An 18,875-nucleotide genomic window follows, 5' to 3' on the forward strand; every position below is an offset into this window, starting at 1 on the left:
AGCCTCCGTATAAAAATTGACCATCTTCAGCCAAGAGAGAAACCTGCTCCAAGGCAATCCTCTGCTCGCTGTTTGGCCCGCCTCGGTTTGTGCTAAGAGAGGAAGAATGATGTATATAAATCAAAAGAAAACAAACAAAAAAAGGCACAAAATAGTCATGACTGTGGGAAGGAATCCACCATGTCACTGCCACATAAAATCCTTCCTATCTCTTGCTCTATTAAAAGTCTTCATCATGCAAAGGTGCCTAAAAACGAGATTGACCAAATACCGCGTTTGGTCTTGATTGTAGCACTACTACTTAACTAGTCCAATCATTACACCAGAGTAATTTCCACGTCCTCTATCTTCTCTGTTGTCCGGCGATGATGCTGCGTAGGGGGTGGTGGAGCTGCTCGCACCTGAAACAGCCAGAAGCAGCCCGTAACTATCAGAAAACTGTCAAAATTTCAGAACTCGTATAGACCTTAAACTGCAACTTCGGGCTTCTACCTCAAGATGACGCAAATATACAGATTGTATATTAAGGTCAACAGAACTACAGGGAGTAACCAGCTGAATTCAGGTCCAGCAGTCTCCAATTAAGCCATCAAGGCTCTTCCTTATAAACTGGCACCACTCTCGGGTGATTTTTCTCCAGGATGACCAGCAATCGTGACGGTGTAAACACACCGAGGGAAATAACCTACCTATTCTGCCCGTACCCGCGGATAATCTGGTACATAAACCTGGGACGGACTTTGGACCTTACATCGAATGCTGAAATCTGATGACGCCCTTCCCTGAACTTACGTGGGCTGGAAACTACGAGAACGCCTTGTTGCATCTAAGCAGCTTACTCGTATTTAATCAATCACTGACCTGAACGATACACACCTGAAATCTGATGCTATTTTTACACTCTGCCACATCAATAAAGTTATTATTGCTCCTGACAGAGATCACCGTAAATGCTAGCAGAATTTATTGCGGGGTTTTTATCACATGATTTCATAACACACCAGAGTGACTTGCTATGGAAAACATGAATTGTGGAGCAATACTAGAACAAACTTCACAATATTTTCGAAGCAGGCATATTTAAAATGCAATACTAGGAGAAATCCTTTTAATTAAGGCATGACACTGTAGTCGTATCTTGAAAAGTCAGTCAGTTGCAAGAAACTCATGGAGTAAATGTAAATCTACAAAATGGAAAAGCTGAATCAGCATCTTTTTATAAGGGAATAAGGTAAGGTGAAACTTCTCTGTTCAATACTTAAATACTTAACGATGAAGTTACTATCTCTGCCTTGCGTATGTCAGTGAATTAGGCTAACTCACTGACTAGTGGAATATTCAGAATATAATCTTTGAATATCCAAAAATGCTCTTTTTCTGCAACCTCATTCTTTGAGAATGCCAGGAAAAGACAAATGTTACATCTTAATATGATTTGGTTTAGGACTTTGAAACCCCCAAAGCTTGATTTCAAAGTTAATCCTAGGAGATGGATTTTGCAAGTTCTAAGCAATTAAATTCTTCCTTTCCTTTTCTCACAAAATCTCTCTTGCTAGGCAGCAAAGACATCACAAAAAATATAGATCTTCTTGTTAAGAATTTTTAATCCAAACCCCTCAAATCAAGGGGTTCGGAAATAAATTTAACCCTAAATGCAACGGAGTCCCAAGGACCGCATATTATGTCAAACTGCTGGCAAGCAGATTTGTCTGCAGGACGTTGGAGAAGAAGCAATTGTACAAATCGTAGGATTAAACTGTGCCGGCATTTATTCACCACCTCTTTTTTAGTTCTTGTTTAGAGGTTATTACACACGGCAAGAACAGAAACAACCTCCCAATGCCTGAAAAGGCAACGGAAGTTTATCGACTAACAGCTATTTCACTATCATTATAGATGTAATTTCCTCCCAGGCTAGATTTCACGATTCACGTGCCTCACACAGAGACATGCAGGTATTATTACATCTATGAAGGCAGACACAGAAGGGCAGCTTAGATGAAGGAGGGGGGATGGATAAGATTCAAGGTCACCTTTAAACAGTGACTTACTGTTTAAACAAGCGCAAACTTACTGTTTTGTTGGCTTCATTGCCATAGCTCTCATGTTCTTACAGCTTTTTGACACATCTACGGTGTTATCAAAGGGGAGTGAACAGACCTTTCCTCGCAGTATTCATCCGAGATACCGCATTTTTATACGCAGTAATTGGATTTGCAGAACACGGAGAGCCAAACCGTCAGGTGCTGCATCACCACCCTGCTTTGAAGGCACCTAGCTCGATTTACCTAGACTGGGCCTTATAACTTGGTAGCACCGACAAAAACCAACAGGATTTGTTTTTAACTTACAGGTCGCAGTTTGCCATATGAATTTTCGGGAGGAATTCGCGGAGGCTGTGAGAATCCAGGGGACTCTGAATTGAAGCTGTTTTCTGAAAGAGTAAGCAACAACCCATCACAAACAAGCCACCGAGTATTGCTGAATTAACTTTATGTTGCAAAAAAAGCTTTTTTTTTTCTCCCCTCTGAAATGTGAACAATCTAAATTAAGCATTTAGCTGAAACGTTTCTTTTACTATCTCAAAATTTCTTACCGTTAGTTGATGGTGATCTGGGGAAATACTGAGAACCTCTTTTATCCGGACTGTGGTAGGGGCTGGTGGGAGGCTGGTCATACAGCGGCAGTGGTGGAAGGGCGTTATTGGGCTTCGGAGTCGGGGATACCTGTGTTAAAAAGAGAGAGGGGCTGCAGAAAGCCTTACTCCTCGACAGTTTTCATGTACACACCGAGGTGCGGTAAGTCCTCTGACACATCAGTATGCTAGGAACTTCCATCCGGAGAAAAACTATCTGTCAAAAGCGCTGTCAGGCACACTTGGGAAGGAAAGCCAAGATATCAAACAGTGATTATATGTTTTTTAAATTACAGGTTGCCACTGAGCAGAAATTTTCACCCTCTCCCAGATAATTTAGACAGACTTTTTGAAGGTTATTTGGAAAAAGTCATTTGGCCAAGTGTGCCTCTCCACATATATTCACACAAAAGCGTTAAGATCATGAGTTTTATCCCAACTCAACTGCATATATATCATTTAAATGTTAAGTTTTCACGGTCTTCTCAAATCAAAGAATAAAAATACTGGAGAAATTACTTTGTAGGAACATGGAAGTCCAGTTTCTAGCACTACAATTACACGTGAGAATGTGTCTGATTTTCTAATATGATATAAGGATTACAGAACTATACTGAAATGAGGACATTTTTGCAAAAATTACTGTAATACAATCTTCAGTACTATTCTGCCCTTCAAAAATTGAGAGGATACAGAGCAGATTTAAGTATGAAAACATTAAATTAGGGCTGAGCGAGCCTGTAATTCTCTTTTTGCCAGGTTCTGTTTGATGTCTCAGTCTATGCCATAAATTAATTACAAGAAGTAGACTGAATTTTCTCCTTTGGTTCATCTCCTTTCTACCCAAGTACTTTGCTTTATTCACAAATCTGTTACATTTGCCAAAATATATCAGTTGATAATTATTAGGCTGGGTAAGAAACTAAAAGGTTTTTTTTCATTCTTAAATTGGTTCTGATTTCTTTTTTTCCTAAAGAAGCAGCAGATCTTTGCAGCCTTGCAAAATCGCCCTAACAAACTACTATCATACGTGCAAGGTAGCAGCACAACTCGTTACATACCTGAATATCTCCAATCCACTGAGTCTCTCCGTTTTCTGAGGCCGTAAGCTCTTCAACTAATACTGACGGGAACACCCCAACACGTCCGTTGAATTCTCCTTCCCAAAAGCCATCATCATCTTGATTTTCCTTGTTCAAGATGCGGATGATGGCTCCTTCCGGGAAGGACAGCTCATCGTCTGTCTGACCCTCGTAATCATAAAGTGCTTTTACAAAACAGACTGAAGAATGGAAGAGCGGGGGAGAAAAAAAGTGGAATTGGCATGAGCTTAAAAAACACAGTTAAGTGCTATACATACTTCTATGGTTGGACTCGATAATCTTAAAGGTCTTTTCCAACCTAAATGATTCTATGATTCTATAATTGCTGAGTCAAATTATTTTCGTTTTCCTTAATTTTAGTTAATCTTGACTCTATGAGATAGCCCAGTAAATTACGCAGATTTGATATGAGATAGGTAATTACTGACAACAGTTGCACACAGATACAGGTCAAATACAAGCAATTCTCATGTGCAACATCCAAACTCGATATGCAGAACGCTTTTGAGAACAAGCTTAATATACTATTTATTTATTTATTGGTATTTACCACTGGAGTCTCCATTCAGGCTGCCTGAGACTAAATCAGCCTCAGTGGAGTTATTTGAGGTGTGTGATCGACTATCCAGTGCCGCAAGGGACTGCAGCATACTCAGCAGACTGCTGGATGTCGGGAACTGCAGGTACTTCTCCGGCACATAACCCACTTGGCCCGCTTTATTCCGTGCCTGTAAGTAAATGACAGAAAAGATGCTCTGCTTTTGCATACTACTCTGAAAAGAATCCAAATAGTTTCTCCCGTCCCCAGTTCTATTTCTAAAAGTGATAGTGAAAAGAAAACAATCTCAGAAGAATGATACCTTTACCCAGTCTTCCATATCTCCGTCTTCAATAACCTCCAATACCTCATGTTCCTCTATGGTCAATTCATCTGGCTGAGAAGCCTGAAGTATGTAACAGGAAGATCAGAAAATAAGTGTTTTCAGGTGCACGGGACAGGCAGTGTAAAGAACATTCTCATCCTGAATTTTATGAAAACTTACATTTTTTTAAAAATTGAAAAGTTTATGATGTAGCATACTTTAAAACATATTAATAAGGGTTCTTCTGAATACCTACTGACATCCACAAGACCCTTTTTCACTCAAGAGGACAGATGGAAGCACCCTGAACACCACCCAGCGCGTCAAACCCTATTTACTTTTGAAACCCTAATTACTCTGTACTCTTAAGACTAAGCCTGCCACTGGCTTCGGCTACCGCAGCGGTGTGATTTACAACCAACCCAGCAGCACTAGCAGAAGTAAATAGCGTGAATGCAGTTTGTCAGCAAAGCTTTTAACTCCTAAATGGTGCTTTCGCTATTCTGATACAAAGAAGAGCTTTGTTGTAGAGCATACAAGCACGCCTAACGCTGAGAAGGCATTTCTAATGTAGCCCCAGCAGCTCAGCAACAGAAATTACAACATCTAACGGCAACTGGTCTCCCTGAAGCCAAATGGGAACATCTCTACATACTTCAATTCATGCACGGACGTCAGTACTCTGCTGAACTGCAGCAGAAATGTGTTTCACAGCATCATGAATTTTACACCGCTGCAGTCGTTCACAACTACATGTTAGATCTATTTAATGTGCACCATTATTGAGCCAAATGCTGACGTTCTACCTCAAACTCCCACAGAACAGTTAGATCTATTATTTGTTTGTTGCATAATTCATTTTTCTTATCAAATTAAAAAAAAAATAAAATCACAAACCTTATATGAATAAACAACTTTGCAGGTGAGAGGATAATTTCTTAGAGTACCAGAAGGACTAGAACTACTGTCATCAAAAACATCCATGCTGTCTTCAAACTCTTCACCTTCTTCCTTTTCTGCATCAGCATTAATCTATTACAACAAATTAAATATGGCATTATACCATCAAATAAAAATAAGTGAAGAAATACCAATCAAAATGAACTGATCAATACTCTTCAGTGTGGTTTTTTTTTACTACTTACGATTATTGAAACGGGACCAAAAAAGCAATGACTAAATAATATTCAACACAGAATTCTCAAGTAACACCAGGAAAGCAGTCATCAAACAAAGCAAATACAAAGAAGCGAAAGAGTAAGAGCTGTCACCAAATTACATCTTTGCTTAACTCAGCTGTATTTCTTCATGCAGGCACAGGCCTGTGGACTTTAAAAAGAACGGTAGAAGATTTTGGAAGCTCCAACTCAAGTGCTGGACACCTATCTATTTTATATAAGCTGTGAAACAGTGACTAATGTACTTTGGAGATGCCATTTCAGAGGCACAGCAAATAGCTTAATGGAAAAAAGAGTCACTTACTGAGAATTTAGGCTATTAAAAGATTAATGTACCTGTGACCATGAGTTATAAAATGAAACTTCAGTGGAAATGCTTCAACTTGAAAAAAATGTTAAAAAAAAAAAAAATCAGCCTTCCAGCTGATATATTCTGCACAATAGCTTTGCTGCAGTTTATGAAAAAAAAAATCCTTCAAGAAAGAATAATGATTAAAAACTAGCTATAAAAGTTTAAATAAAAACTGAAGTCAATACTCTGGAAAAATACAAGTTTCTATAAATGTAGCCTGGGCAACGTTGACATGAGCTGTGCTTTGGCCTTGTGCCTGGCTTAAATTTTGAATAAACACTTTATCTCATGTGAAAATAGGCAAGTCCTCTGAAGCAAAGGCAACACTGTTATGTATTTGCTATCTTCCCTTTATTTATTCCTTTCAATTTTGGAGTCAATTTGGTATTCCTTATGAAAACTAAAAGGCTGATAAATCAACACAAAGTTAGGCTGAGACCAAAAAGGCACTCTGCAGGCTCCCTAGCCCAGCTGTCTCCGTACCTCTGTTCTGGAACGGCTTTGCTCTTCTAGACCTGGAGCAGAAGAGCACAAAGCTTCATCATTTTCTGACTTAGATTAATTTTTATGTTACGATTTCTAGACTACGTCCTTGTAATTCATCTTATTTTTTCCCCACTTGCTTTCATTCAAGGGCAGTTTGCATCCATTGATACTTAAATGCGTTCACAGATGTTGTGGTAACAAAAAAAAAAAAAAAATTGCTGTCCTACCTAGGTAATGCTTTGATATATGAACAGCCAACTATAAATTATGGCAAATTTCAGGTTTCCCCCTCTAGTTCTTAACTGCCTTTTGCTGTGCATGGTCTATGTCCCAGCAGCCAAAGCTGACATTCAGCTGACAGCTGTACGTAACATCATGGAAATTAGTGTATCATGTCTAGAAAGGCTTGTTCGTGAAACATCTGGTCCTGGTGTTCTAACAGGAGGAGGAAAAATACGTTTTAATTTTCAGTGTGTGGGCCGCTCAAACTCCTTGAATAGAATCGTTTGCAAAGTAGGCACACAGAGGGAAAACCGCTAATGATACAGAAAACTTAGCAGTTTTGTTTCATAAAGCTCATCTTTCTAATGGAGTCTGGTAATGAAAGACAGCGTAAGCGAAGAATAAATACATCAGCCACAATTATACCGAAGACAGAGAGCAAACAGGAGAACAAATGCAGGTAAGAAGGCATCAAGATAGCTTGATTATACCTAGGAAAAAAGGTATGCAAATATATATCTTGTTTTATTGCATATCCTGCTCGAAAAGAGATTCGATACCAAAAAAATATACCCAAAGCCCTTTTTTATTTATCCTGGGAAATGCAGAGACCCTGGCAACAACAGAGAACATGTTTATACCGAACCACCTCCAGTCCGATCTGGATGTAGGACCTGCAGGAGCTAAAAAAGGCTGAAATTTCTTGCCTATTCACTAACAGAGCGGTCTGCCGGAGCACCCAGAGGTATCCATCAGTCAGAGGCAGTTCCCAATACCCGTATTTAGGGACTGAAACCACAATTTGTTTCGCACGGGTTGCTGGTATCAGATGATCAGGCTTGAATATGAACCAGTAAGCTAAGAGTTGAAAGACGCTATGAGCTTTTACAGTTAAAAGCCATTATATCCCTTTACAGTCAAAAGCGTCCATTTTCACGTTCACAGTAAACGTACCAACGGGAAACTTCATTTCTAACTCTGCAATACTGTACTTCGACTGTACAAATCTTCATAGAATCTTAGAATGATCTTCCTTATAACTGCACCGCTCCAAGTCCCAGCAAATAGGAAACAAAACACAAACCCCACAGAGACATTATTCTCTCTTCCTTTTTTGAATAAATTACGTAGTATTTACAATACATTTGCTTTAGGCAGCATAAAGGTTTCCCAACAGTGTTAAAATCTAAGAGTAGTGTTGCATACGTTTTCCGGATGACATTAAAATTCAAAAGGACGATTAACTTTTTTGGGCATGTACACTGGGGGGAAAAAAAAAAAAATGTATTCCCTCCCAAGATTATGCATTTCTTTTATCAGAAAGTCAGCCGACTGGAGAGGTGATGGGATATTAATTCCTTCAGCTCATTATATTATTGCAGCAGGTTAAATAAATGCAGTGATATCAAGCCATCGATGCTGCTTTCTTCTTTTCAGCTCTTTGAAAGACAATATATGGAGAGCTTTGCTGAACAAATTGCATCGTGACAAATACCGACACAAAAGAGCAAAGCTGTGCGGGATGTAAAGACGGCAGAGAGCTGGTTTCTGAACATTGAACACTGTCCGTTCATCAAGGATGAAGCGAAAGTGCTGCTTGTTATATGCTGCAGTAATTCTTCTAGTAATTGCAAGCAACGTAATTTCAGTAACAGTTCTAAGAATTCCATCTACGGGCTGTCCTCATCTGGCCTGCCAAGGTCAACAGCATCTTTTTTTATACGGGAGCGTACGTAAGTGTAAAAGGGGAAAATAAGAATCAGAGTTTAACCTCCCACGCTGTGGCATCTGCGGGCTCGCCAGGGACCAGCGCGGGGTCTGGCTCTGGGGCCAACCGTTGGCATGTCTGATGAGATGGAGAACAAGGTGTTGGGTGGAATCCAACACGCACAATGCGAAGTTAAAGGAGGTGGAGTATGAGAAGAAAGGGAAAAAACCCACTGTTAAACACAGCTACGTAACATAGCCTCATCTATCCTGGCTAGGAAGGATCTGAAATGAAACTTGGCACAAGAACTCCTTTGGGATTTGGGAAGGCTGAAGCCTGGATCTGCATACTCCAACTTTTATCTCTAATTATACTACTAACCATGGGAATAAAGCGCTGCAAATCACCGTCACTGTGTTTGAGCTCTGCGTGCAACATCCTAGAAGAAACACCCTAACACCCTGAAGAAAGCAAAGAGCGGATCCAGGACTCTCAGGATCTGCTGAGATGCCATTCAGCGCTCGCTCACTTTTTTGAACAAAAGTTGGCATAGAGGAAAAGAGCTGCACGTCCAAAAAAACCTTTCTCTCTAAGGGTTTGCCACTATTACCAAGAAAACAATAAAGAAGCAGAAAAGCACAAAGAAACATGGGAACGAGCAGGATTTTTTGTGTGTAGATACCACGTACTTGCTGAAATGGAGATTTTGTTTCTCTTAGGTGGTCAGCGAAAGCAAGCCATTCTCCAAATCGTGTGCAATGCAATGGAAAACCACATTCCCATTCCCCCTGAAAGTTTTGTTACACAGAAGATGTATTCCGGCTGTCCAAAGCATTTAAGATTAAAAAGAAAGAGTGAACTAAGTCATTTTAATAGTGTATGAAGACTATAGTTCGGGAAGTATCCACATGCAAATCGAGACTTTATAAAAGCCTCTGAATTTTGCTAAATGTTAAATATATAAACACACACAGAAAATTTAAAATTTGTTTCAGGCAAACTGACTAAACCTTCAGGAATTTTATTTAGTTGGTTACTGGTGAAGAGCAACAGACTGGTTAGTTTTACTGCCAAAGGTGACAGCTCAGCATCACAGGCCATGTAGGGCAATTAAAAAATAAAGCGAGTATGAGCTCTTTTAGCAGTTCCTGTTTTCTGAACAGGGTCTTTTGGTTCGGGCAGCTGTTTGATTCAGCTATCGCTATTTTTTTGAAACATATCATTCTTCCGGGGGGAGAGAGGGGAGAGAAATGAGAGTTTGCTTTTCATTCTTTCTTGAATTAGAGAAAAAATGTGCTTTCTTCCAAGCTAAACAGATGGGAGATGTCTCTGGCCTATTTTGCAAACCAGCTATAGTATTACAAACACAATTAATCTTACATACTACCGAGTAAAAAATCATTACCAATCTTGCACTGATCCAAGTTGCTTCTCAGTTCAATTTTGGGTATATTGGATGAAATTTTCGAAAGAGTTAGTGTGACTTTGGACACAGCAAGACGTATTCATGCAATTGAATTTAAGGGTTTAAAAAGTTACCAACTCTTTGGATGAAATGCAGTAGTGATCAGGTTTGTGGTCTGGTCCAATTTAACTTCAGTACTGCTTTAATGAAACTAGTTATTCATAAAGTCCAATATTTAATGTATCTCAAATAACAGGGCAGTAACTTGCGGGTCAACAGTGGTAACATCTAAATCTATGACAAATCTTTGAGGGAAACACCTAACCCTGCTCACAGGAATGGACAGCCTGTTTTCCAAAGCCTTTCACTGATTTTTAATGAATCAAATTTTCATCTCAAATATCCAAATCCATTTAGAAAATGGGCTTTGCTTTCTTAATGACTTTCACTGCGATCTGCACATAAACAACTCTTGAAGAGATGATGTAGAGTCTACGCTTTTCTAAAACGTTTGGAGAAATACAGCTTTTCATCCAAGTATCTCAGATAACATCGTAAACTATTAATGAAACTTCAAAGGAACACGCAGACATTTTTCTTTTCAGGAGATGGCAAATAAATGTTATGGCACTTATCCAAGGTCAAAAAAATCAACCTAAAGTAAACTCAGCCACAGAACCCAGAAATCCTTTTTTTTTTTTTTGGTTTGGTCTTGGGTTTGTTTTTTTTATATGGAATTGAGACACGGGCTTCAGCCACATAAAGCTACAAGATTTTTCCAGTCAGCTAACAACCAACCAAATATTATCAATTCTGTTTTCTATTCAATATTAAGTTAGGAGTTGCTACTAGGAAAGAGCCACGTGGAGACCAAGTGAGTTTTACACGCTGGGAGCCGTACCAGGTGTGAAGAGCCGTTGTTGGTCACCGAAGGCAGGCTGGCCCAGCGTTCGTTTTCCAGTTCTTCCATCACCTGGTTCATGGCGCTTTTTAGCCACGTATCCACAGACACACCGATCTGCTTCAACAGATCAAGACGGGCTTCTGCTTTCAGCTTAATTATCTGAGGAAATAAACACGCACAGGTCAGAATTCTTTCAAGATTACATTTCACTCCTTGCCATGATTCAAATGTGTTACTTCCTGATCCGCAAATTCCTCAGCTGGCTCCAAAAGCTGCTCCACACGGAAACGAGTCCAGTTCTTCATTTCCTTGCCTGCAGGAACGTGGTGCGAGCCAAGAGGTGGGGAATGGTTTTCTAGAGATGTAAAACCACAGGCACAGCCAATTTCACAAGTTGGTGTTTTTAAAATAACATCTATTCGTTTACCCTAACTTTCTATTCATATATTCTAGTGGTCAGTTAGTTTCAATTTTTTTTTTTCAAAGTGTAAAAACCCAGAAAAAACCCAGTGCTTCACAGTATTTTTAAAATCAGAGATACTCCTGGGCTGCAGACCCTGGATCCCTCTCGGCTGGTGACTAAACCGGATGCGATACACAAATAAATCAGATGCGATAGACGCACACACAAACCCACCAACCCCCCAAATGAGGCTATTTTCCATCAGCTCTTGCCAGAGATCACAGGAAGCTTATTTGTTGTGGAAGCAGAATCTTAATAATTCCAAAAATGAATAAATATCACACTTCAACAAGCAGTTTCACGATTTTTGTCTTTAGAACAGAATGAAAATTTAGGTTTTCTGACAGCTGGGTTCACTTCAGCATCCTGGCATGCTTTCTGGCCGATGGAGCCAAGGCTTTAACAAATTCATGGCAAACCACCACCCTGATCCAAATTATCTAACAATCTAAACAGAAGGACTGGAAAGAGTGGCATGAAGAAATTCAGAATTTCAAGAAAAGCGAAATCCAGAATTTCAAGAAAAGCAAAGCAGAATTTCAAGAAAAGCAAAGCAGGATTTCAAAGAGCGCATCAAGACGTGGGGGGCAAACCTAGGAATAAAATCGAGGATATTGTCGTGGTTTAGCCCCAGCCAGCAACTCAGCCCCACGCAGCCGCTCACTCCCTCCCCCTGCCCCGATGGGATGGGGGAGAGAATCGGAGGAGTAAGAGTGAGAAACACTCCTGGGTTGAGATAAGAACAGTTTTATAATTGAAATAAAGTGAAATAGTAATGATAATAATAACAATATAATAATGATAATAATGATAATAATAATAATATCCAAAGCAAGTGATGCACAAGGCAATTGCTCACCACCCGCTGACCGATACCCAGCCAGTTCCCGAGCAGCGATCGCTGCTCCCCGGCCACCCCCCCCAGTTTCTATACTGCCCATGACATCATATGGTATGGAATAGCCCTTGGGGCAGTTGGGATCAACTATTCTGGCTGTGCCCTGCCAGTTTCTTGTGCGCCTGGCAGAGCATGGGAAGCTGAAAAGTCCTTGACTGGCATAAGCAGTACTCAGCAACAACTAAACCATCAGTGTGTTATCAACATTCTTCTCCTACTAAATCCAAACTACAGCACTATGCCTGCTGCTAGGAAGAAAATTAACTCTATCCCAGCCGAAACCAGGACAGATATTTATGTCCAGTCCAGCCCTATCATCATCATCTTGTTCCCCTTGCTCATCAGAGGAACAAAAATCCCGTGATTTACCAAAGGTCCTTCAGTGAGTCACTGATGGAGGCAACAACAGAAACCCATGGAACTGCCCCGGAGTTTTTCCTGCATTTCCTTTCACAGCATTGTTCATTCTTAGCAAGTTACTGTGCAAGTAGCAAAGTTTCATCTCCTTTCTCACCCTTCCAGCCCCTTCCACAGGGATCAGAAGCATCTTACTTCAGCATCGCTGCCTGAATCGCTAGATCCAGTTAGCAGCAGCACTGGGAAACCAAGCAAAACCAGCAAAAATAGATGGGTCTAAGCAAAAATTAGAGGGAAATTGCTTTTTCTGTAGTGGCTAAAGCACAGTAGACTACGTAAGAATACATGTACAGTGAATTAAAATGCCAATTGGTGCTACATAGATTTTGATCTCTCTTAATGAATATCCTTACTACATACAAAATCTTGCGTTGAGCTGAAATGATACTGGTATTTTTCTTCTTTTTGACATGCTGCTGCACTTTGCTATTATCTTTCTATGAAGAAGATAAGTCAGAAAATAAAGGCCTATAACTTTCATTCAGCTGTACCCCCAAACGTGGGTCCATTTTCATTTTAGAACTAATCACGAAGGTGACTTTAAACCTGTTTCAAATAATGAAACTCCTTTTGAGAGATACCATTTTTAATTCTGTTTCAAAGAAATGTGATTTTTACAAAGGAGATAAGTTACTCGAGTAAAATTTATTATGTGAAATGTATCTTCATACGGGTTTCAAGATACATGCTGCATGCACACGCTCTCCCACATCGTTAGGTATGGAGACAGAAGGATCGGACAAGTTTGAGAAGTATTTCCCACGGGAAAAGCCAAAGCCACTTAGCCAAGTGAAGTTTCCACTTCTCCATGCAAGCGATCTTCAGGTGAATGATTAACGTGTACTGTAAATACTGTTCGTATAGCCGAGAAAATGAGGAAAACAGTACAATATATTAATATGCATCACACTACTTCAGTCAAGATTCAGAAAATACTGATTTAAAAAGAATAAAAGGTCCAAAGATCGAGGCACGCATCAGTATTTACATCTGAAAGGCAGATCCTTTCAATTCAATTGCGGCATCAAGCATCTTCTGAAAAACTTCTAAGTTAGTACGGCCCAAGCCCCAACCCGAACTTTGTAAATATTTACAAAAGCAATACCTATGAGAAGGTCTGAAACCAGAAGTGTCAGATGGTGTTAGAGTTTTGAGTTCCAGGGGTGAATGGAGGAGGTATTTTATCCCTTTCTTGGTCTCAGAAAGGCAATACCTCTCACTTAAGTTTTTTTTTCCTTTTGCCCCTACTTACATTAGTTTATATATAGCTGTAAGAGCATGGAAGCAATAACGATTTTAATTAAGCAGTCAGCTTTTCTTTGGAAAAAAATTGGTTTAGGAGCACTTATGAAATTGAGAAGTGGATTTCTCACTGTATCAAGCTAAACAGAGAATACACTTTTAAACCAAAGGTGTGAGCACAGAAGGGTTGCACCAAAACCGCTGAATCCAGGCATGCCAATTTCTGCACGCAAGCACACCTCTCTCCTGTTAGTATTCAAAATTTTGAAGAAAACCACTTTCTAACCACACCTGCTTCACCCAGTGAAGATGAGCGCTGATCCTGCCTCTTATTTCGGACGCTCCTGCTCCCGAGATGAACTACCTGCTAGCGGGACGTGGGAGCGTGGTCAGCTCCAGCCGTGGCAGCTGCACGTTAACGCGCAGATCGGGCATCTGCGGTGCGAGAACGCCCTCGTCAAAGGCAACCGATTCATACGGGGTTGATTTGTGACTGTGGTGGGGCACGGGTGGGTTAGCGGCTTCGGTGGACACATCATCCTTTTTTTGGTTTTTTTTGAAATTGTGGTGGATTGACTTAATGCAGGTCAACGCAAGTCATTTGCTTTAGCCCGTTAATGAGAAATTCCCCATTTTATCACATTACCGAGCTGAGGTCCCTCCACGTATATATATATACTTGTGGAGTAAAGTAGCTATCCCCTAATTTGTCTTTACATTCTGACACAATATTACGAGGATTTTCCATACGCCTTCAACAAAAGTTGCCTAGGAAATGATCAGCCTAGTTGTTTTGCTGTTTTACCTCGTTATGCAATTTCCAATTAGCTTGAGTTATGCAACAGCAATAAACATTAGTCTAGGCACGCTATAAACAGTTGTAGTTCAATATTAGTACTCAGTCTGCTGTAAACCATGTTGTTTGTACAAACTTGTTAGCTCAAATAAACAAGCTGCTCCAAGATCCTTGACTGTGCTTGCTAAGGGTCAGAGAAGAGTTTTTAATTCAAGGTACCCAGCAAATCCCATCAAGTTACCCCTCTCTATTTACACATAGTAGTCTTAATATTCAACAAATGTTTATTCCAAACCACAAATGTTTTGAGTTTCATTCCATTGCAGACAAGCCGTAAAAGTACTTACAGTATTAGGTCAGGCCTGCACTTGAAAGATGTATAACGCTGTTTACAAGCATAACATATATATTTTTACCTAAATAATTATACTGGTAGACCAGGGTTAACAGCTTCCTACCTATATGAAAAAAAAAAAAATTAAAATACCAGACAGTAGTATAACTTTGTTTTGCTTCTCACACAGGAACAGCTACATATTTAAAAATACAAGCACTTCATTCAAGTATCACTATGTCTAAGTTAGCTGGGGTTTGATGCTTTCATTATGCCAGAATAAAATGTTAAGTAAGAGGGAAACAAGGGATGACCTGGAGGAAATACTGGTGTTTTCATCAGCATCAAGTCACACAACAAGCTTTTCTGTATGTGTACCCAGGCACAAGGCAGGCTCTTCCCTTCGGAAGGTGAGGTTTCTGCAAGCCGGAGTCCTGACTTCATCAAGGAGGGACCCGGAGTCCTGGCTTCATCGGGGGGGACCCACCTTGCACCAAGGATGCAATTCCAGCCGGCCCAGCCTTCTCTTTCAGTTTCTGATGTGGGGAGGCAGGCGGAAAGCGATGTGTTGAAATAGGAAGAGACACGGCGTACTTCCCGACAAATCACAGATTTGCATTAAACTGCAAAACCACACAAGGCTACAACACCCTCAAAAAAGGATGCACTCGCCTTGTTGCCTCAAAAAGATCATGTATTTCAAATTAAAAACTAAACAAGGCTTTAATCATTGATTTTTTTATCCCCTCTCAACAAAATGGACTCCAGCAGACACACAGGCCATACTTCCTGACGGAGTGACCTCCGCTGACAGAAGCTCGTAGACTTGAAAATATTTGAAATCAAGTAAGCACTTATATTCCCAGCAATACTAAGGATCTCCAGGAAGGCAGCTGAGTTTCGAAAGCACAGGAATGCTGGAATCCAGCACTCGCTCTGAAATCTGGATGCTGCCCAAATTTCATTGTTATTAAGTCTCACTGTAGGACAAATATTTTCCTATTTAATAATGAAATTGCTATTTACAATTACTATTTACCAATTACTATTTAACAGCTAAGGACTGGGATATCTTTACACTGATTTAAAAACTGTCAGCCACCCACAAAGTTTACAAACAGGGTTCTGGGTGGTTCCTGCTTCTCTGAGCTGTTCTTTTGCCTTAGCTGATGGTAGGTTATAAGAAGATGAAAGGAAAAAACCACCAAAGTTTTTTAAAATATAAATATTGTTATCTATTTCTCACATACCTATCGTTGCTCTACATGGAAGAAGGAATAGTTTTGTTTATTTACTGTTCCAGTCTTAATTAAGCAAAGGCTTTAGACCTACAGCTTGCACAAGATGAAGATAAACAACTGCTTTGGAAGTCATGAAAATTAAAAACAGCAAGAATACATTACATGGCTGTTCTCCATTCCCAGAAAGAAAAGGGCCTATAAGAAACCAAGTGTTCATTTACATCCCACAAACACCTTAGTTACATGTCTTTTAAAGTCATTTATAAAAGTACTGGGGTAAAAAGCAAAGACAGAAACCCAGCAAAGCTTATCTAATGGGGCCCCTTAAATATTTTGCTTTATGATTGTTAAGATCACTTTTTGAATGGAGTTTCTTGAAAGCAGAGTTGCTTTATTTTCCACGATTTTTCGGGGCGCAGAACAAGACCGTGACCCCTGCCCGTCGGAGAGTGCTCCTCTCCCTGCTGTATGTTCCCTGGGCTTTTTGAGCTGTACCAAAGCCACCTGAACCCCCCTGCCGAGCCCTTATTTTCTTCTCTTAAAGAATTGAGAATTATTTATTTTAGACAAAGGTTATACTTACGAGCATGTTCAGACATTACAATCAGATTGAATTAGGATTATAAGGAGACCTAAACCATCTTTTGTGATAAATATTTTATTCCACTGCAATCTTTTTCTAGTGACAGGAACAAAATCATTAGCAGGTTGGACAGTCTGATTTGGCAAATTGTTTTAGCTAAGAAGAAAACAACGTGGAAAGGCTGGAAAGATCTTTATATTTCCCACTCAGAGTAATTTTTGTTTAAATTCTAGGCTTTTTTAATTAAAAAAGCATGAAAATGAGACCATTCTTTTAATGAGAAATACTGTATTATTTAAATTTTGGGCCACCAGAATTATTTGCTAGGTAGAAGTAAGTACGAGTACAATAAAAACAAGTATTAGAACGCCATATATTTCTCAAAACCCAACGTAAGCTCTCCCCTGCAAATCAGTTTTAAATCACAGTCCAGCGCTCTTCAAGTAGGGATGCGTGAGCAAATAATCCATGAAGCTCAACTTTCGCTGTCTTGTTGGATGTTTGGGGTGGAAAGTTAGCTACGCCAGAACCACCCCAATCAGAAAAAAAAGAAAAAATTCCTATCCAACACGACTCACCTAAAATTTTGACTCCTGAGGCACAAACTTGAGCTCAGCCTCGGAAGGGAAATCTATCAGTAATTTTAGCTGTGCAGTGTTCATCTGCAGTACTGCAAATCACGACCGTATGATGCCACAGATTTATAAAAAACAGGTAAGAAAGATATTCCTCCCGCTCTTTATAAAAAACAGGTAAGAAAGATAGTCTTTCTGCTCTAACTTGTGTTTCCTTTGTCTTCTTCGCAGCCAAAAAAATACACTGGCTACCTGGCTCCAGGCGAAGCTCAGCCACTGCTTGCAACAGAGCGACTGCAGCGAGTCCTTGCAGCAGCCCGGAACCACCAGCCCCTGTGAATTCACCTGGCCAGGACCAAAAACCCCAAGCCCAATACTTTTTCTGCACCAGCTAGGGAACTAGCTAATAAATGACATTCTTCAACATAACACTGAGTGGGGTTTGTTTGTTTTTTTTTTTTAAGTGGGAGGATGGGCGGGAAGTTTCTACAGAAATTACAGCAGAGTTAGTTAATTTATATGCTAAATATTCTGCATGGAGTTAAATCAAACGAGACTGCTAGGGTGAAGCAAACAGGAAATGAAACACTAACACAGATAACGCGTCTCAAGAGTGAATGCCAAGGTTAAGAAAACAGAGGTGAAACTATTAATGGAGAAGAGTCCACCTGCGTAGCTCCAGCCCACCTGGCAGGCTGAATTTTCCCAAGCTCAAGCATATAAAAACATTTAGAGATTCCTAAACAGAGAAAGCAGTTGGTGGAGAAGGAGATGGAGAGTAGATGAGAGCAGTATCAAAGTATTTTGGAGGGTTTAACAAGTTGTTCCCAGGCTACTGGTAATGGGACGGAACGGAAATGACCCCAATTCTGCAAGTAGAAAAGGAAATGTATATAAAATGTATGTGTGTAAACCTTTATTAACACATTTCTCTGCAGTCCTGGCAATGAATACTGGTTCTTAATGTCGCAAAAGATGCTGTATACATTTCATAGTCAAAAGATTCAGTAAGATTGAAGCAGAGGCTGGACCAGAGACACCCCCAAAGCCCCTGACCTGAAGGACTTTATGAAATGACACCACTTTCAAACCACAGGTTTAAGGAACTGAGCTGGATTGTCGGTGTGATCCACCTTTCAAAAGAACTGAATAAAAAAAAGACAAAAAGCAAATCTACAAAACAAGCAACATTCGTATTCCTGGAGCTCAGACTAATCCCTGATCCCTTTGCCAAAAAGATCTGAGAGATAGTCTACTGCCTGAAGTCCTACAGCAATTATTCTTCATCTCAGCAGCATTTAAAGTCATGATGACTATTACTTGTAGGATGGTTTCAAAACACCTCATCCATTTGTTTCCATATATAAGGCTATCTAGCCTTTACAGTACATAGGGATCTGTAAGATACATAGAGAGCCAATATGGCTCTTCAGTTGACTATATCCTTCCAGGAATCTTTACGACTCTATT

At 40.0% G+C, this 18,875-nt stretch overlaps 1 protein-coding gene across 1 annotated transcript in view; it reads right to left on the reverse strand.

Moving 5' to 3' along the window:
- Positions 1-317: 317 nt before the first annotated feature.
- Positions 318-18,875, reverse strand: part of FCHSD2 (FCH and double SH3 domains 2) — a 174,926-nt gene continuing 156,368 nt past the window's right edge. Inside the window, exons 13-20 of the mRNA XM_075722744.1 lie at positions 10,854-11,015; positions 5,499-5,633; positions 4,599-4,682; positions 4,289-4,466; positions 3,697-3,917; positions 2,597-2,726; positions 2,352-2,434; positions 318-401 (exon numbers count right to left, since the gene is read on the reverse strand). Coding sequence (XP_075578859.1) covers positions 318-401; positions 2,352-2,434; positions 2,597-2,726; positions 3,697-3,917; positions 4,289-4,466; positions 4,599-4,682; positions 5,499-5,633; positions 10,854-11,015 — 1,077 coding nt within the window. The remainder of the gene's footprint in view (positions 402-2,351; positions 2,435-2,596; positions 2,727-3,696; positions 3,918-4,288; positions 4,467-4,598; positions 4,683-5,498; positions 5,634-10,853; positions 11,016-18,875) is intronic.

This window comes from Pelecanus crispus, chromosome 1 (assembly GCF_030463565.1).
Source record: "Pelecanus crispus isolate bPelCri1 chromosome 1, bPelCri1.pri, whole genome shotgun sequence".
NCBI lineage: Eukaryota > Metazoa > Chordata > Aves > Pelecaniformes > Pelecanidae > Pelecanus > Pelecanus crispus.